General features: G+C 35.4%; 1 protein-coding gene across 1 annotated transcript; it reads right to left on the bottom strand.

The window, feature by feature from the left end:
• Positions 1 to 12248: 12248 nt before the first annotated feature.
• On the bottom strand, positions 12249 to 19921 carry LOC136798900 (acid ceramidase-like). The gene is made up of 16 exons (XM_067055569.1): positions 19738 to 19921; positions 19588 to 19631; positions 19219 to 19306; positions 17297 to 17368; positions 17011 to 17089; positions 16409 to 16483; positions 16120 to 16165; positions 15733 to 15805; positions 15428 to 15499; positions 15105 to 15159; positions 14475 to 14556; positions 13938 to 14069; positions 13516 to 13603; positions 13315 to 13347; positions 13067 to 13123; positions 12249 to 12761 (listed from the first exon to the last, which is right to left on the bottom strand). The coding sequence occupies exons 1-16, from the start codon at positions 19840 to 19842 to the stop codon at positions 12672 to 12674; spliced, it is 1191 nt and encodes a 396-aa protein (XP_066911670.1). The 5' UTR covers positions 19843 to 19921; the 3' UTR covers positions 12249 to 12671.
• Positions 19922 to 21055: the final 1134 nt, after the last annotated feature.

Genomic DNA, 21055 nt, shown 5'->3' with positions numbered 1-21055 from the left:
AAGCTCTTATTTCTCTCAGTGAAAACAAGGCTTCAGGTCCGAATAGCATCCCTTATCGAATCATTTCTTCCAATTTGGACACCCTTTCTTCGATCTTTACTCGTATTGTAAATCTCTCTTTCTTTACTGGTGTCTTTCCAAGTCAGCTGAAGGAAGCGAAAGTTATTCCTGTTTTCAAAAACAAAGGTTCTCCATTCGATGCTGAGAACTACAGGCCAATTTCTCTTCTTTCTAATATTGACAAAATCTTCCAAAAACTTATGCATAAACGACTGATGAACTTTCTCGACCAATCAAATTCAATCTACCCATTACAATTCGGATTCCGATCAAATCATTCAACTGAAACAGCCCTCCTTTACTCCATCAACCAAATTTCAAGTGCTCTAGATGAAGGTAAGTATGGATGCTCAATTTTTATCGATTTACAAAAGGCATTTGATACCGTTGACCACTCTATTTTACTGTCAAAGCTAGATTTTTATGGGGTTCGTGGGAAAGCTCTTGAATGGTTTCGATCATTTCTTTTTGAAAGATCACAGTTTGTTTCAGTCTCTGGTAAAAGCTCTTCTTCTAAACACATGCAACATGGTGTCCCCCAAGGTTCTGTTTTAGGCCCTCTACTCTTTCTCCTTTATGTTAATGATCTTCATATTGCTCTTCGCTATTCTCTTGTCAGTTTGTTTGCTGATGATACTATGCTCTTTTTTGCGAATGAATCTTTGAAACCGATCGCCAAACAAGCTAATATTGATCTGAAGCTTCTTATGAATTGGCTCAAAGCTAATAAAATTTCTATAAACGCTAGTAAAACAGAGCTCTTATTATTCCGTCCAATACGTAAGAAGATCGATTACGACTTGAAAATTAAAATCAACGGGCATCGGCTCAGACCAAGCAAAGTTGTAAAATACCTTGGTGTGTATATTGATGAACATCTGAACTGGAAACACCACATCGATTTTGTCTGCAATAAACTAAAGAGAGCTAATGGAGCTCTGAGTAAACTTCGGCATTATGTCGACAAGAAAATATTAACTTCATTGTATTTTTCTCTTTTTCAATGTCACATATCTTATGCAGCGCAAATCTGGGGGCAACGCCAAACGATCCACGCCCGCCGAATTCTTATTCTTCAAAAACAAGCTCTCAGAATCATGTCTTTTTCTGACTTCCGTGCTCATTCTTTTCCTCTCTTTTTGCAGTTTAAACTTCTTTCATTTTTTGATTTTGTTAAATACCTTAACATTCTCTTTATTTTTAAACTTTTGAATCGAAAATTACCTCTTCCTCTCATACAAACTCTTGAGTACAAACGTTTAAATGATACAGACCGTCATGAAGTAATCCGTTGTAAGTCTGGACTTTTAAAAATACCTGAAGTAAAAACAGTGACTTATGGTAACTATTCAATTTTATACCAATCCATCTTGGTTTGGAATGAAATTCAAGATTTTGTTACTTTCGATGATTCGTCTACACTAGCATTGGATCGTCTTAAAGATTTAAGTAAATTATATTTTCTTTCCTCGTACACTTGATTTGTTTTTGTTTTTTTTAATTTTTTACATTTTTTTTCCCCTCTCTTTTTCGAGTTTGATTTTAAATTTCAATAGTTTCTTCTTTTTTTTTATTTTAGTTTTTCTTTTATTTATTTTTTTAAATTTTTTCCAATTTTTCGAAAATTATTTTATAAAAAATTTTATTTCACTTTGTTACTAGTAAGACCTTAGTAACTTTATTTTTCTTAGCTTTTCTTGTAATTATATCGTGCGGCCACCTCCTTAGTTTAGCTTTATGTCTATGAGTGTGGTCGCTAGTCTCGCTTTTTAGGACAAATAAATTACTTACTTACTTACTTACTTACTTACTTACTTACTGTTAAACAATCCAACCTAGTCCACTGTTTATCAATCCAACCTAGTCCACTGTTTAACAATCCAACCTAGTCCACTGTTTAACAATCCAACCTAGTCCACTGTTTAACAATCCTACCTATAGACATGTCCGGTCCACTGTTAAACAATTTGACCTAGTCCACTGTTAAACAGGTGGTAACGAGGTGGTAACGAGGTGGTAACGAGGTAACCAGTTAAAAGCGGTGGCCCTAAGGGCTCTAATTTTGAATAACTCGATACTGGTGAATGTAGAGCAGGACTTAATGCTTCTAGTGAATGTGATAGTGGAGTTGGTGTTCCTGTTGAATGGACAGCAGGGGTTGGTGGTTCTGGTGAATGTGCAGCCGAAGTTGGTGGTTTTGATGATTGTGCAGCAGGAGTTGGTGGTTCTGGTGAATGTGCATAAGGAGTCGGTGATTCTGTTGAATTAGCAGCAGGGATTGGTGTTTCTGGTGAATGGGAGGCAGGAGTTGATGGTTCTGGTGAATACACCGGTACTGGTGAATGTGATGTTGGAGTTGATGGTTCTGTTGAATGCAACGTTGGAGTTTGAGTTGCTGATGAAGTTGGAGTTACTGTTGAATTTGATGGTGGATTTGGTGGTTTTGGTGCATATGATTGTGTAGCAGGAGTTTCAGTTCCTTGTGGATGTAATGGTGGAGCTTATAGTTCAAACCTATAAGCCAACACATTATTACTAATATTAGGTATCTGGCAAAATAAGTCAAACACTGACAGTTGTTAATGTCTTTAGATAGCATTTATCACAATTCTAGCCCTATAGAAAACTGTCAAACACCTGAATACAATATATTCGAAAATCATGATAATCCATCCATCCCAAGTCCTGATATAGATCTACCAAAACTAACAGTTTTGTGCTAAGAAACATCAGAACCAACATGTATTTCTGTAGAACCTTTATAACCACAAGGATCTGTTGCATAACCACCAGAACAACCAGTTCCTGCTGCATAATCACCATAATCACAAGTTGCTGCTTCAGAATAACCAGATCCTTTAGGTTTTGTTGCAGAATCACCAGAACAACAAGGTTCTGTTGCAAAGTCACCAGTTCATGTCGCAGAATCAACAGAACAATCATGTCCTGCTGCAGAATCACAAGGACCACCAACTCCACTATCACATTCACCAGAACCATCAACTCAACTATCACGTTCACCAGAGCCACCAACTCCTGCTGCACAATCATCAAAACCACCATATTCAGCTGCACATTCACCAGAACCACCAACCCCTGCTGCACATTCAACAGGACCATCGACTCCACTATCACATTCACTAGAAACATTAAGTCCTGCTCTACATTCACCAGAATCGAGTTATTCAAAATTAGAGCCCTTAGGGCCACCGCTTTTAACTGGTTACCTCGTTACCACATCGTTACCACTCGTTACCTCTTTTAGTAACAACGCAAATCACACTATGTACTGTATTTCCACCAAGTATAAGTATAAATGTCAATACATCCTGAACCAGAAAGATTTAGAGTTTTTTTATAGCTCGTTGGATAGCTGAGAGTATCTGCTTTCTTTAAGAGACCAGTGACCAGGAATGAAACTAGGTTAGGTTGTTTACTCGTGACAAGTAGTAGTAGTGTTTATTTATTTGTCTATAACAAGACTAGCGACCACACTCATAGAAGAAAATCTAAACTAAGGAGGTTGTCGCAAAATTGTTAAGTTACAAGAAATAAATCTACAAAAATTTTTATAAAAATAAGTACCTATGTTAATGTAAGATATAAATGAATCTATGGCTAGAATAGGTAATTTGATAAAAATAATTAGAAATATTGCGACAGGTAATATAATTTAATTAAGTCCTTAAGACGATCCAATTATAAGGTTGACATATCATATCAAAGGTCAAGAATTTCTGAAGTTCATTCCAAGATAAAATGGATTGATATAGTACTGAGTAATTGCCATAAGTTACTGTGGAGACCTCGGGAAGTTTTAACAGACCAGATTTACATCGCATGACTTCATGACGCTCAACATCATCAAGCCGAGTCAAAATGAAGTGTTCTTGCAGAAGAGGTGGTAACATTCGATTAAAGATTTTGTAAATAAAAAGAATATTAAAAGATAATCCCTGGAATTCGAACATTCCTCTCGGTAGAGACCAAACCACCAACTACGTAAGCACGAGATTTTCGATACAAACCTGACAAAAACATTACCTAATGTTGCAAAGAATCCACCAATCAAACCAAGAGAACAAACTTTTAGGTAAACGTTTACAGAACGATCCACTCAACCGTGAGAAAAAAGATAATCCGTATGTAAATCCCAAACAAGAATCGCAAAATTGCGACTAAATATTTCCTTAAAAATGAAGGTCATTATTGACATATATAAAAAGGGATAATTAGCCTTAGTAAAAGAAAGCAAGGTGAGAGTTACAAGTTACAATTCCAAGTCTTAAGTTGTTCAAAAACTCTACAAATGTCGTGTCACCCTATTGAGGGTGAGCTTTTATCGTGAGAAAATAATATTTTAATCCATGCAAGTGGTAAAAAATACTTAGAGAAAATGGTACTATGAAAGCCCATTCTATAATCCTAAATGATAGTTGAAAGATCAGCAGTTGAGAGGGTTGATTAAAATAGAAATCAAAGCACACATAATAAAGTATACATATATATTTGTCTAGAAAGAACTGGCATGTTGTTTGCTTTGTTTTGGTATTTAAAAATATGTACTCATCAGTCCTAAAAAAAAATAAAAATTTGAATATAATGAGGGCAATAAGTCTGGTTAAATGTTACTTTATTCACAAGATTTAAGGATTACTGAAAAAATACTACTGCAGATGAACTAAACTCAAAAACTAAAACTTTACAATAAATTTACATTAGGACAAAGTAAAAATCTATCTTTAATAGCAACAAAGAAAAGAATATGCCTCAAAGTTTTAAAGTTTTAAAGCATTTAAATAGCTTTAAACAGAGCTAGTCAGAGCTTCAATTCAGTTCAGTAGGTATAGAGAATTCAAGATTTGAAAACAGACACTGCATTGGTTTACAAGACTAGAGAAAGATGTCAACCATCCACACGGTTCATGAAAAAAATAAAGTATTTATCAAAAAAAGGTTCTCTTTTTTTTGGTAATCAATTCCAACAAACAACAATCAAGATACCCTAACAGGATCCCACGGTGTAAACAACAACAAAACCCACACCACCAAAATTGTAAAAATAAGTCAATATAATTTCTATCAACAATTTCTCGTCGTCGTAAGATGTTTTTTTCCAAAATTCTGATACCAATCATGGCTGGAGTCATCATGTGTAGGAAACAAAACTGTGTATAACAACAAAAGTTTATTGAAAATCATCCCACGGTCATGGTAAAGCTAAAGATTTATCAACCAAACAAAACTGACGCCAAGTCAAATCTGTCGATTAAAAATTTCCATGAAAATTACAATCACAATCGAAACTTATCTCATAAAATGCTTTTTTCAACATTCTGGAGGGTTCAAAGTTAGATGTATCATATGTAAAGCCAAGCAATAAATGAAAAGTCATTTGCTATCCCATTTGCCATGAGATATATGAGTCAAGAAATCAAACAAAAACCAACAAATCAAAAAACCAACAAGTCTCTTCACTTTCATGTCACATCGTGTTTATATGGGGTAACCAGAAAGTCAATCCACAAGAACAGCCATCTCCCTTTATTATGGAGTGTTCCAAAACTATTGGTAGGTTGTTTGGAAGTAAAGAAACCCACACAGTTTGATTTATTTTAAAGATTTTAACTTGAAAACAAACTGCATCTTTCTAGCAGCAAATACTCATGTTTCAACCTGCTACATAACAATTGCCAGTCGGGTCTGCTACTAACATGTAATAGTTTTATCATAACTGGGCTTGAGAATCCGTAAGGAACTTGTAACATATATTATATATATAGTTTATCAGTCGACTTGAATCATGATGCATTACTTATAATTCACTGGATGCATCTTTCGCTGTGAAAATAAAAACGGGCGTCAGTCAGGGCGTACGGAAGGCGTTTTGACACGGGAAATTATGGAGAAAGCCCGTTTTAATAAATATTTCCCTTTTGGAAAGCGGGAAATATTTAATAAGGAGTGTTATAAATTCCGCAAGAAAAAAATACGTACTGGCGAGAGAAGGCAACGTCGGAGCAACGTTCTTCATCAAACAAAAGAAATCATGGGAAAAAAAGGTGATTGTTACAGTTTTAAGAGTTCGTTTCTGATAAAAAGCATTGTGTCATCAGCGAATAAATTAACTTGGGAATAAGGAAGGGCGATATACAAGTCGTTAACGTAAAGAAGAAATGATAATGGTTCAAGAACAGAGCCTTGGGGAACACCGTGAAGCATAGGCTTAGTTTTAGAACTAATGCTAGAAATAGACACAAATTGTGATCAATCAGATAAAAAAGAGCGAAACCAATCAAGAGCTGTCCCATGAACCCCATAGAATTCTAGTTTTGAAGTTAAAATCTCATGGTCAACGGTATCAAAAGCTTTTTGTAAGTCAATGAAAATAGAGCAGCCATACTCACCTTCATCCAAAGCAGTTAAGATTTGATCAACACAATATTGAAGTGCTGTTTCTGTAGAGTGTTTTGAGTGGAAACCAAATTGGAGTGGATACAAAGAGCCTGATTGATCAAGAAAAGTCATAAGACGTTTGTGCATAAGTTTTTGAAAGATTTTATCAATGTTTGAGCGCAGAGAGATGGGCCTGTAGTTTTCAGCATCAAGTGCAGGAGAGCCTTTTTCTTTAAAGATAGGTATGACTTTGGCTTCTTTGAGTTTAGATGGAAAAATACCAGAATAGAAAAACAAGTTGATAATGTCAGAAAGAATCAGAGAAAAGCTTTGTAGATTTGAATTGATTATCGGATAGGATATGCTACTTGGACCGCCGTGGATTTGTTATCACTTAAGGACTTGAGAACAGCAAATACTTCATTAGGGGTCGTGGGAACAATGAAAAAAGAGTTTGCATTCAGATTTTCGTCTTTCAACCACTCAGAGAAACGAGGACGAGTAAAAGGGATTTTGGAATGAATACTACCTGCGATTGTTACAAAGAAGTCATTAAAAGTTTCAGAAACTTCTTTGGGATTAGAAGAGAGGGTGTCCTCAATATTAAGAGAGATGCAGCTAGAAGATGAGGAAGAGGATATAATTTCACGAACGCCTTGCCATAACTTTCGAATATTTCCTGAATTATGAAAAAAGAATTTAGAATAGTGAAGTTTTTTACTCAAACGACAGAGAAAAACGATTCGGTTACGATAAAATTTATACCTACCACGCAAGAAAGCCTTCAGATCAGGTAGGTTTGTGTTTAGATAGTCACGAAATAAGCCATCTCTAATTTTCATCGAAGTGAGATACCTCTAGAGATCCAGGGTTTCAGAAGAAGACCTGCTTTCACGTCTAGTAACTTGTTTAAGAGGTACATGGTTTTCATATAAAAGAGCAAAACGAGTATCAAAGCATTAAAAGAAGATTCAACATCACCTTTGTCAATATCGATCAAGCCTTTCTAGTCAATGCTATCAAATTCACGTTTAAAGATATGTGCACGAAATTTAGACCAGTCCACGACGAAAGGGCAAATGGGGCTTAAGTTTTGAATTAGAAGTATTCAGGATATTAAAAATTGTGGTAGATGATCAGATAAAGCCACTGTAAGATTTCCAGATATCGAAGAACAGTCAGTATTTGAGGTGAAAATGTTGTCGATGAGAGTGCTGGATGTGTCGGTTACCCTAGTAGGAAGTATGATCGATGGAAGAATTTGATATGCACCAAGTGTATCAAGAAACTTAGAGTGAGAGATTTCAGTATGACAGGTAAGGAGATCAATATTAAAGTCACCTAACAAAATGAGCTTTTTATTTTCTTAGCATGCTTTTTTCAAAAGAGGTGATAAATATTGTTCATTAAAAAGATCGATTTTGAAAGAAGGATGTTTGTAGATGCACCCAATGATTTTTTCGGTTTTTAAAAATTATTTCATCAAAAGTAGATTCAAGATTGCCACTATTAAAAGAGATGATTTTAGAAAAGTCTTGGCGAGGTTTACTATCGAGAGATTCAGAAATATAGAAAACAGTACCTCCAACTGAAGAAACAGCTGGTGTGTCAAAAGATTTATAACCCTTGATAGAAAGATTTGTGTTTTTCGAGTTTTTGATAGAAGATTTTAGTCGGGTCTCACTAATACCAAGAAAATCAAAGTTATGATTGAGTTTAGATAATATTGTCATGAGATTGTCATGGTGTTTATCTAGAAAACATATGTTAAGATGAAAACAAGAGAGTGAATTTTGTTGAGAGGAAGATAGGTAAATTCTGAGTACTGTAATATTTACAGTTAAAATTCTTAATCACGTGGTCATTATAGTCATACTCGTTAATCTGGTCGTCTTTTTGCGAATCAATGTTAGAAAAAGTATTCGAGATAGTATTCAAATGCTCAAAATATGATTTTAAGTAACTTATGACTTTACCAGCAGGTAATTCATCATCAGAATCAAAATTAGGTAGTGCGTCAATTCTGCAAGTTTTGCAGAGGCAGATATTTTTAATGAATTTTGCTTATATGCCGTTACACTTAGCATGGGATCGTCTTTTGCACCTAGGACAGTAGTTAGAATTTTCGATTTTTAATTTTCTAGCGCATATGGAACAGGCTTCTGTCTGCATAGGTATAGAAGGCCATAGAACAACCAAAAAAATGTTAAGAAAAAAAACAAAAAAAATAAACCACAAGATAGACTTACGGAAAATGTAAGAATTACCCTAAGTCTTACGAACGAAAAGAAACAAAACATACCCCAAGCCTTACACATAAAAACATCAATATTAAAATCAAATGTCAAACATTATTGATAATGGCTGCGTTTAGACCAGCCTGGCATTTGTAATTGCTTGCAGTATTCTTTTGAATTCTATTGTTCCGCGCAATTGTTCGGTTTGTCAAATGCCTAATGATGCCAGCGTGTTGGCATTTTATTGGCATTTGAAATGCCATTTTGAGCAAAGGAATCCCCTTTTCTGGCATTTCGAATCAAACAAAGGAACCAAAACAGAGAGAAAAAGTGACATTTTTGATTTTTTAAAGTATTTGACGTTTTTTATTCAGTTCTTTCTATAGATTGTAAAATTTGCAAGATTTGCCATAGCCTAGCCCTACGGCAAAAAGTTTCAGTCTTAATGACTGCAGTTTTTGAGAAATTCCATGTTTTTCATTGTTTGATCTGTCAAAGTTGAACTTGAGGGAATAAATCACCTTTTCAGTGATGACTCTAAAAAGACGATTCCTTAAATGCCATGACAGAAAATACAATGGTAAAGCTATTAAAATCCCTCATGAGCAAATGCCAAATTACAAATGCCAGTTGGTTTAAACGCATTTTAGAGTCATCACTGAAAAGGTGATTTATTCCCTCAAGTTCAACTTTGACGGATCAAACAATGAAAAACAGATTGGAAATTTCGAAATAAGGTCATTAATATGGCCAATCCTCGAAGGATTGTTGGAGTAGGTTGGATTGTTTATCAGTGGACTAGGTTGGATTCTTAAACAGTGGACTAGGTTGGATTGTTTAACAGTGAACTAGGTTGGATTGTTTAACAGTGAACTGGACATGACTATAGGTTGGATTGTTTAACAGTGGACTAGGTCAGATTGTTTAACAGTGAACTGGACATGACTATAGGTTGGATTGTTTAACAGTGGACTAGGTCAGATTGTTTAACAGTGAACTGGACATGACTATAGGTTGGATTGTTTAACAGTGGACTAGGTTGGATTGTTTAACAGTGGACTGGACATGACTATAGGTTGGATTGTTTAACAGTGGACTAGGTTGGATTGTTAAACAGTGGACTAGGTTGGATTGTTTAACAGTGAACTGGACATGACTATAGGTTGGATTATTTAACAGTGGACTAGGTTGGATTGTTAAACAGTGGACTGGACATGACTATAGGTTGGATTGTTAAACAGTGGACCGGACATGACTATAGGTTGGATTGTTTAACAGTGGACTAGGTTGGATTGTTTAACAGTGGACTAGGTCAGATTGTTTAACAGTGGACTAGATTGGATTGTTTAACATGGACTAGGTCAGATTGTTTAACAGTGGACTAGGTTGGATTGTTAAACAGTGAACTGGACATGACTATAGGTGGGATTGTTTAACAGTGGACTAGGTTGGATTGTTAAACAGTGGACTGGACATGACTATAGGTTGGATTGTTAAACAGTGGACCGGACATGACTATAGGTTGGATTGTTTAACAGTGGACTAGGTTGGATTGTTTAACAGTGGACTAGGTCAGATTGTTTAACAGTGGACTAGATTGGATTGTTTAACATGGACTAGGTCAGATTGTTTAACAGTGGACTAGGTCAGATTGTTTAACAGTGGACCGGACATGTCTATAGGTTTGATTGTTAAACAGTGGAGTAGGTTGGATTGTTAAACAGTGGAGTAGGTTGGATTGTTAAACAGTGGACTAGGTTGGATTGTTTAACAGTGAACTAGGTTGGATTGTTTAACAGTGAACTGGACATGACTATAGGTTGGATTGTTTAACAGTGGACTAGGTCAGATTGTTTAACAGTGAACTGGACATGACTATAGGTTGGATTGTTTAACAGTGGACTAGGTCAGATTGTTTAACAGTGAACTGGACATGACTATAGGTTGGATTGTTTAACAGTGGACTAGGTTGGATTGTTTAACAGTGGACTGGACATGACTATAGGTTGGATTGTTTAACAGTGGACTAGGTTGGATTGTTAAACAGTGGACTAGGTTGGATTGTTTAACAGTGAACTGGACATGACTATAGGTTGGATTATTTAACAGTGGACTAGGTTGGATTGTTAAACAGTGGACTGGACATGACTATAGGTTGGATTGTTAAACAGTGGACCGGACATGACTATAGGTTGGATTGTTTAACAGTGGACTAGGTTGGATTGTTTAACAGTGGACTAGGTCAGATTGTTTAACAGTGGACTAGATTGGATTGTTTAACATGGACTAGGTCAGATTGTTTAACAGTGGACTAGGTTGGATTGTTAAACAGTGAACTGGACATGACTATAGTTGGATTGTTTAACAGTGGACTAGGTTGGATTGTTAAACAGTGGACTGGACATGACTATAGGTTGGATTGTTAAACAGTGGACCGGACATGACTATAGGTTGGATTGTTTAACAGTGGACTAGGTTGGATTGTTTAACAGTGGACTAGGTCAGATTGTTTAACAGTGGACTAGATTGGATTGTTTAACATGGACTAGGTCAGATTGTTTAACAGTGGACTAGGTCAGATTGTTTAACAGTGGACCGGACATGTCTATAGGTTTGATTGTTAAACAGTGGAGTAGGTTGGATTGTTAAACAGTGGACTAGGTTGGATTGTTAAACCGTGGACTAGGTTGGATTGTTAAACAGTGGAGTAGGTTGGATTGTTTAACAGTGGACTAGGTTGGATTGTTTAACAGTGGACTAGGTTGGATTGTTTAACAGTGGACTGGACATGACTATAGGTTGGATTGTTAAACAGTGGACTAGGTTGGATTGTTAAACAGTGGACTAGGTTGGATTGTTTAACAGTGGACTAGGTTGGATTGTTTAACAGTGGACTAGGTTGGATTGTTTAACAGTGAAATACTTTCTGGTCTGTATTTTATAACATTATTAGGTTAAACGACATCAGGTTATATTCTTTAACAGTGATCTCCACTACTAAAGAATCCAACCAGTGACCGCGCTAACTGCACCTGATCCAGCTTAACTTATAAAAACTTGCACACGAAAAATTTTCAACCTGCTTTCGTATACCGTGAGTATCATAGTGTATGAATTTTACACTGTGACGACAAACAATAAGATTCTATTCAGCGAATACAGAATTGATCATGGCAATCAACCAGTATCTTGAATGAAGTCCTTTCCAATCAAATCACAAATAAGAAACGTCCCTAGAATAGAAGAAGATTGTGAAGTGAGTAATCTCAAAATACTACTAACAGATTTTTCAATAATTAGAAATCATCAATTAAAGTAGCATTAGATTGAAAATTAGTTCTGCAACATCCACGAAGCTACGAAGCTATACAGTGTTGTACAGAAAGAAGAACAGAATATAATTCTTACAAATGGAATAAATCTCTGAAATCATTGAGCGTATTGAGTGAATTTCGAATCATTACAATAAGATGGAAATTCTTTGTTTGATTCTCAAACAAAAGCTCAAATGAAAATCTACTTTTTTCCGAAGAAAATGCATACAATTTTCAGTGATTAAATTTTGGGTTTTACTAGTTCATAAATTATATTTTCACTATACAATTTCCATATCTAAATTCCTTTTTACAAGAGGGATTTACAAAAATTATCGAATATCTAAAAAAATTCAAAAAAAAACAACAAATTAAGGTTGTATTCAGAATTGAAAGGGGTTCCGTTTCTTCAATCTCGTCCCAGTGTATTCCAGGCTTTATTTACGTTACTAATAGACGCCAGAGAATACCCTTGTGTAGGCCAGATGCTCAGTCACTGAGAGGGATATCTGACGTTTGATTTTTAATTAGGTAGTCTTTTGCATTCGAAAACCAGACAATATCAGGGTATTATCCAGCGCTTATATCAGTAGGCGTCAAAAAGCTGATAATACGCAGGGAACGAGTTTGCCATTTCTCTTGATTGTTGATGCGTTCGTCTACTTCACCAGGGATAACATGGATCTGGACAGTCTCGCAAATAAACATCAAGAGTTCCTTCATCAACTTGCATAAGCGCTGTGTACGTTGTCATCTGTGAACGCAAAAAAAGTAAAAGTTTTTCCATCGATGGTTTTACCATAAATCCTATTCATGATGCAAAGTTTTATATGAAAAGCAACCAGAATAGCCCGAGCGTTTACTTCTAGTTTTATTTTTTAAATTCAAAATTAGTGGAAAATACTCATTCTTTTTGGGTACTTCCGTAAAACCCATTAGTCATGAATATAACGAATACACAAGCTTGATATCAGTAATCCATTAACGCAAATGTATATTTCAAGACTTTCAAACAACCGTTGATGTATGGAAGAAATTTGAATGAACAATTTTATTTACCTTATTGTAGTTGGGTTTGGTTGAAAGAACGTTGAACAATCCTTTGAAATTCATTCCCTAAAATGATCGATAAAAGATCGAATTAGATTTTATCGCGAAATCTACGACTTATCATTAAACAAATAGAGCGATAAAGAAATGAAAAGTATCCGATGCCAAACTTCACTTGATCGTATATTGGCAGTCTACAATCAGATTTTATCATAATTTGTATAGCTTTAAAATAAATTGGATAAGAGATTCAATACCTTTTGGGTTAGCTCTTTCATGCATTTGTTGCCCTATGATAAGAAAAATGAGAGAAATGATTCGGAAGAGCCAAAAAGCCAAGAACTCTACTTCATCCCGTCGATAAAGCTGATAGGAAAAAGAATATTTTCTCTGAACAAGAAATAATACAAAAGATTGGACGATCAATGTTTAGTGCTATCAAATCAAGTATAACTTACAGGAGTTCTTCTGTCATCAACAAATAAAGGTTTTTTCCAGTTATCATAATTCGTTTGTAAAAGGTACCATGAATTGTTCCTCTCCAATCTGTAAAAAAAATCAAAGATTGTGATATTATGAGAAAAAACTGTAACATATTGGATAAATTTTGAAAGCCGATGTTCTCACGTGGCAAACGCAAGGGGAGGGTACTATGATTGGAAAGTGTTGGGTATTTACGGATTTGATTTTGGAATCTAGACCTTTTGGATACAAAACTATTGAACATGTGACTCTTAATAAAAGACAAGTTTTCGAAAGAATTGAGAGACTTTTCTGGCTCGTATTAGTCCTTAGAAAGGACATAAAATGTGTCCTTCAGAGGAACCTAAGAAGGCTAAAAGACCGAACGTAAGTCTATATAAAAAAACAAAGCAATTACGTCATGACGTCATCAGGTTTGGTACGTGATCGAGTAATCACAGCTCCTTCGTTTTTCTTTGTTCCACCGATGATAAAATAAATGGGTGCCACAAGTTCCGCATTCGAAAAAGTCTCCATGGCTGAGTCGTAACTAAAGAGTGGAAATTAACAAAGTTTTCAAGGTGCTATTCAACTTGGAGCTTGTGCCCATCTTTGACGATCTTTTCGGCTTAGATGATTCCGATAACGCTCACGAAAGATACTAGAGGGTATGGTTATGGTAAGAGATTGTTCTAATTTTAATAATTAGCCAAGGTTTCGTAAAGTAAAAAAGATATTGAACGAGAAATGTTTATCTAACAATACCAGACCATCAGAACGACAAAAAAACACATTACGCAAGCATTCTAGCGAATTTTATGGCCATATTTGGAAACATTACATCATTATCATATGGTCTGGTAGATTGTATCTAATGGTTTAACAATCCGATACGACTCGCTGAAGGTTTAACAGGTTTATAAACACTTTGAAAGATTCTCAATAAACACCATACTTTGTAGCATTTTCGAAAGTTTGTCTAGATAAGAAAGCCACCATCTGTCCGTTAGATTGTCCATCTAACCATTGTAATATACCTGTTATTTTGAAAATACGATAATATTGTTCGTGGTATCAACCCCTCTCTCACTGAAGTAAGACCGCATAAGAGTCAGCACAAGAATGAAACAAAATAAAACAATAGGGGACACCTGAATTAATATGACATATGTATGTCTGATATGAATCGGAAATATTCGAGTAAAAACCCGGGGAGGGGCACTCGATTTCCAAACGACGGCATGTGCCGCCAAAAAATAGGCATTCAAAATCGGACCCTTACAGTACATTTTACCGATAGCTTCTCACCCTTATTACAGTGTAGATTGATGTGCAAAACAAATCAAAATTAGTGCGAGTCAAAACTATAAAGGTACATCAGATTTTTGCTGTCAGACTGGCGATTCAGCAGTTCGAAAACACACCCCTACAGTGTAATCAGCTAAAAGAAGTACTACAGTGCATTTTGAGGGTCTCGAAAAACCTACCACATGCCGTGGGTCGGACCATATGAGTGCCCCCCTTATCCTTTAACCTGATATTTATCACAAGAGTATTTTTCACTGATAGGATGATTCGAACTTACCCATGTATTTATCTTCAAGGCCAAAACGTGCATTGATTGTCATTGTAAAAGCGTTCTGCGAAATACAAAAGAAACTACACAATAATTGGAATCTAAAAGCTAGAAAGGAAAACCTCCATGTGAAATTTTTCATGGTCTTGAAATACTTTTTAAATACGATCCCAGCTTGCACACAGCCTTGTTTCGACGCTCATCTAACTTTATCAGGACGTTCTGAACGTTAAATAAACGTTGAAACAACGTTGTGTGCCAGCGGGGATATCGGAAATTTCGGACATTTTTCTCTACAATATCAGACGGAATGTTATTTTAAGGAAGGATACCTTTTTGACTGCAGTAAGCATGCCAATGTAGCCAACAAAATGAGCTCCACTGTAAATTGTCTTTCCATCACGCTAGATAATCGTAATACAATAGAAATGAAAAATGAGCAGAAATGAGACAATTTTCTTTGTAGTAAAGGTCGAATTTCCTTTTATACAGTACATCAATCAGTAGCGTTGTAAGGATAACTCTTGGAGTAAGGAGTATACCTAGACAAAAGAAGTGTCATTTTTTTAGGATAAAAAAGCTCACAAAATTCTGGATTTTCTTCGTTATTAAAGGACAAGCGAAAACTTAATGATACCTGAAAGTCTACAATGATCATCGCATCTCTCAATCGTTCTGTTAAAATCCATGTATTGTTAGCATTGTCCCATCTAAATCAAAGAACGGAAATAGCACACCGTTATGCAAACGTCATAATTATTACTTTTAACGCTTGACCGAAAATCAATCCCACAATCCTTTTCGTCTTAATTAAAAAGTCGTGAAAGTCATTACTTTTTCTTTTTAGTTGAGTGTAATTTGCATGCAGGCGTAGTTAACGCGAAGGGTGATGGGATTGAATTTCGGTCAAACAGAAAAATCAATGTCTATTTTAAGATTCACTGTGGTATGCTATTCAAATAGAATGGACCAATGGACAAGGGCGAAAACATATTTTGAGAACCTCTTAAAAACACGTTCTTACCCCATCATCAAGCCAAAGTCCAAATTTCTTCCGTGAAATAATTTTCCTGAAAAGAATTACGAAATTACAATATAATATTCATTACTTAAACAAGTCTGTATGACAGTAGGGATAAGTAAAGCCAAAGATGCTCTTTTCTGATTTAAACGTTTTTTATACAAACTAATTCTTTGTACGTTTCAATAAGCAAATTATCAATTTTAAAAGAAAATTAGGCTGTTCTCAACGCAAAACCAGCCTTAAGGCTTAGGAGCTGCTTATAGTATGAAAGGAAGTCGAGTAATCATACCAGATTCATCTTGTCCAACGATCGAAGTACAGAAAGGATTGATTTCGTAAAATATGTTGTACAAGATTATTTCGCCTGGAAGTGAAAAAAGATTGTTAGAAATTATTGATTTTTTCCTAAAAGCTATCAGTCTTCTTTCTGTAGAAGCGTAGAGCAGCTTCGGGAATATAAGAATGTTAAGTGCATGAATACCAATTGAGTATAGATACACCCCTTTCTCATAGACCCACTGGGACCCCTTCCCACTGAAAAATTTGGCCAAAATATCGTCCCCGGTGGAAAATTATCCTCCAATTTTTGTCTCCACTGAAGATCATCAAATTAACCAATCCTCACTGCAAAATATTCAATATTTTTCTCGTCCCCACTGAATTTTCGGACTTGAAAAAAAAAGAATTGAAATCCCCAGCCATAAAAAATATGGGTATATCAATCCCCGTCGAGTTTCAGAGTCCGTCATTTTCCTACCGAGTCTGTGAGAAGGGGGTGTCTAGATTGCTGGAAGACCACTCTCCTATTCCTAACAAAAAGGGAAAAATAACTTTTGAGAAACAAGTTTGAGATTCCCATTGGAAACAAGAAATAGGTCTTCTCATATTCACCTAATGGTATTCCAGTTGCTCGGGAGATTCCTTGAATTTCATCAGCATAAGGTTGTGGTATCCGTACCATCAGGATCGGCTGAAAATCAAAAATAGGTTTTCATACCAAACTAATAAGTTAGCAAACAAGAAGACGCAAGGTTGTTTCAACGTCCACCTAATGTTCACAACGTCCATATAACGTTTTGTGCCAACTGGGGGGGGTAAGCACTAGTAAGAAGAAGGATAGAAATATCGTCCACCGTTCAAATACGAAGATTGGAAATTCCACTGTATTATCACTTACAAAAATTTCGTCGATGATTTCAATGACTTTTCGCGGAACAAGATCTTTGATGACTTGAATGACATTCTTGATCTAAAAAGTAATGGAGAACGCAAAAATCATCCAAACCCTTATCAAGAGATAAAAAGATAAAAATTTACTGGGGGAATTCTATATATCGTGTATATTTGTTACAGTTTTCGCAATTACCTAAATTGTAGCAAATCTATACAACCATGTCTTTGATAATTTAAAATACTTGTTGTTAAGAATATTTGTTGTTGGAAATTTCACTTCGTCGATAGCTTATTCGAAAGCAGCCGGCGAGGCGACCTTTTTTTCCGATGTGTTCTGAGAGCATATTTCAGCTAGAAATTTTTATCTGTTCTGATCAGATCTTCGAAAATTAATCAGCTAGAAATAATGATGTGTTCTGATGAGACAAGGGTATAATCAATGTCATCTAACGTGTTCTTGTTGTCTAGGCAACCCTAGAAAGCTTCATAACACATCTTTTAAGCAAATTGATGTAATGCTGTTGCCTAGTGACCCTTGAAATTTTCAGAACACATCTCTCGTGGAGCAACGGATTAGAATAGGTGGATTAACTTCTCTCGTTGCTCCCATGAGAGATCCATTGTCTTCTCATTGTTACAAGAAAAATCTGTAAATGACTCTGCGCACTCCTCGTTTAGTTTTTTCATTGTTTTTATAAGAACAATTTTCCAATTTATACAGTTTCGAAAACGAATTTGACCTATGATTCGATCAATTTTGATGATTTTGCAAATATTTTAAATCCTGCACTTAAGTTTTAGCATCAACAAACGCTAGACCAGTTTTAATGTAAATTTTTAATCTTTTGTCAATGGCAATCTTCAGATAAGTGAAAATTAACGTATGGTCTATAACTAAGAAATTATCGATGGGTCACGAATGGGTTGCATACTGGTGAAAGAAGACTGTATTTAGAATTAGGAAAATAAATTTCAAATTATTTGGCTAATTTCTGCATTGGATAGAAAGGGCTAAAAAAGTGCATTTTCTTATTTAAAATGTACCACGTGATACGTAATGACCAATGAAAATGTTGAAAGTAATGATTTTTTACAACTTTTTTACAACTTATCAAGTTTTAATTGCTAGCAAACTCGTAAAAAAGTTTGATAACCTAACGAGGAGTGTTTTCTATGAGTTCTTAATCCACCTATTCTAATCCGTTGCGTGGAGAAAAACAAATATCTTACAGGTTTATCTTGGCAAACTGTTTTTCCTAAATTTTAGAGCACATCAAACCATAATGTAGTGATAAGTTTAGGGAGACAAATAGTGCGATAAAGGGTTCCTAGAAATCAGTACACATCATTTGTATAAAAAATTGAAAGGTCATAACATTTGGTCTCCTAGAAGATAAGAACACATATTTCTAAAAATCTCTCCGCCGGCTGCTTCTGCTTATTGTCTAGTGCATGTACTATATACTGACGCCATTAAAGATGTGTTTTTCATGGATATTTCATTGAAAACCAAAGTGAAAACTTAAATGGCAGTATCCTTTAGTTTATTTCACTGAACTCAGCGCAATCAAGAATCACCAAGCAAAGTTGAGTCAAAAATAGTCTCTGGTGTAAGCTAGAAAATACAGAGGGTTAGATGGTGTGAAAGTTCTGATTACATGTTTTTTATAAGCCCTGCATTTATAAGCATATCTAGACTCAGATATGGCAAAAACTTAAACATATGATAAGCATTACCCTGAGCCTACGAAAAATGAATTTTCCAGATTTTGCCTGTTTTTGGCGGTTTTTGGAACAATTTTTTTTTTCGAAAGTTCTCTAAAATTTTGCTTGAGCATCTTTATAAGCATTTTTCAACGTTGTTAAGTCCTCAACTTAAACATCACCGAGCCAAATTTTTATGCTTATAAAAAAAACATGTAGTACCTGTTGTGTATGAGGTTGAACAATCTCTGCCCATCTCTGATCACCGGGCAAATCCAAATTCAATGCAAATCTTTGTATTTTTCGCGTTCTATGAAATAGAGAACAAGTTACAAATTCTCCTTCCTCTCTGATGAAACATTTATCTAAAAAAAGTGACCGCATTAGCAGTTCATAGTGACCCAACAGAATTTTGTAGCTCCAGTCCAGATAATAGAATTTGAAACCCCACCGACAAAATTATAAAAATTTCCACTCCCACGTCATTTAAATATTACCCCTCGAAAAGTCCCATCGGGGACTGAGACAGGGGTGTAATTATAATGAAAAAAATAACATAGACATCAAAATGACCAAAATGTTTTCACTCACTTTTCGTGAGTTGGGTAGGCATCTTTGCGACAAGGCTCCAAAATCTAAACAGAAAAATTACGTGCAAAAATAAAATGAGGAGGAGTGATGGAGGTGTAATTCCAGCAACAGGATGTTATAAAAAAACGATTAAAAGATAAAAAGTTATACCTGGGATGACGCCAGTTTTAAAAGCACAACAGCTAAGCACCAATAATGTAGCTGCATGATTTGGTCCGTTAAATTTCCCTTGTTCCTGAGAAATCTAACATGCATAAAAAGTTATGTATCTGGGAATTTTTGTATCCGATTTTTGCGCAAAAGGAATATTCTATTTCTTCTCTGTTTATCATGTGAATTGAACACTCGAATTACAACAGAGGACTACCTAATACAGTGCTAACATAAGATTACAGAAGGAAATAATGCCCTAGGAGTTTCAATGCACGTTTTTTTAATAGGAACATCCAAAAATTATGAGTTTTAAGCCTAAAAATGTTCTTAACATTTTCTTATTTTCACCATTTTGTGAGTATTTTTGTCCTTGTGTTAGAGTCCCCAAAGCCTAAAAATGTTCTTAAATTGTTCATCCATCTGCAGGCACGTGTTTCGTCTTTCCAAGGAGTCATCAGTGCGGCTCGGGTAAGCGAGCATAGACTGCTGCTGTCACCTGCTTCTGTCCCCTTAAATTGTTCTTAATATTTTGGCCTTTGAAGCCTTATGCTCTTATATAGTTCACTTTTATCAAACCCTGCTCTTATAAAAAAACGTGTTTGTAACAATAGAAAGGAAAAACGATACAAACACGCTCCATTAAAAACATTGCACGAACATATTCGGAGCAAGCAAACAATTATTAAAAGGCGAGTCAGGTTTGACTCGCTTGAAGAGTTTACCCCAAAATAAGAGTCAAATAAAATTCAAAATGAGGGTACTTTATATTTTCAGAGCAAAAAGGTACAAGAATAAGGTATTTCAGGCCTCATATATCCTATTTTCAATAATATGATCGATCCCTTTGATAAAGTTCGACCATATAGTCCGTATAAAAAACCCTGGTCTGGAAGCTTATTGTTTTAACTTTTTGTTAGCTTTTTCCTTTGCCAATATCAAAAGATAGAAATCGCTTTGCTCAGTTTTTGATCACGTTACCAAGTATTCCTCTTGGGATTGGTTTAAGATTTAATCACATGATCAAAAAGTGAGCAAAACAAACTAATTTCTCAACACAAGTTCAAGTAAGAAACAATGGAAAGAAACAAAAGGCTTCCAGACCGGGGTTTTTTATACGGACTATGGTTCGACAATACCAGGTTGTTATCAAATTGTTTCCTTTTCTGGAATTTCTGCAGCCTAAAGTATTCTTATAAAAAATATTTCAGCTCCTCATTGTGAGATTCGTTTACAGTCTATTTCGTAATGGTGGTATCTTTGACCCCTCATCGAAACAGAAACAGAAAATATCATGAAAGAGAGGATAATGATACAG

This window comes from Clytia hemisphaerica, unplaced genomic scaffold, assembly GCF_902728285.1.
Source record: "Clytia hemisphaerica strain Z4C2 unplaced genomic scaffold, Clytia hemisphaerica genome assembly, whole genome shotgun sequence".
Classification (NCBI taxonomy): Eukaryota; Metazoa; Cnidaria; class Hydrozoa; order Leptothecata; family Clytiidae; genus Clytia; species Clytia hemisphaerica.
The sequence above is the reverse complement of the archived record's forward strand: the minus strand, read 5'-3'. Positions and strand labels throughout refer to the sequence as shown.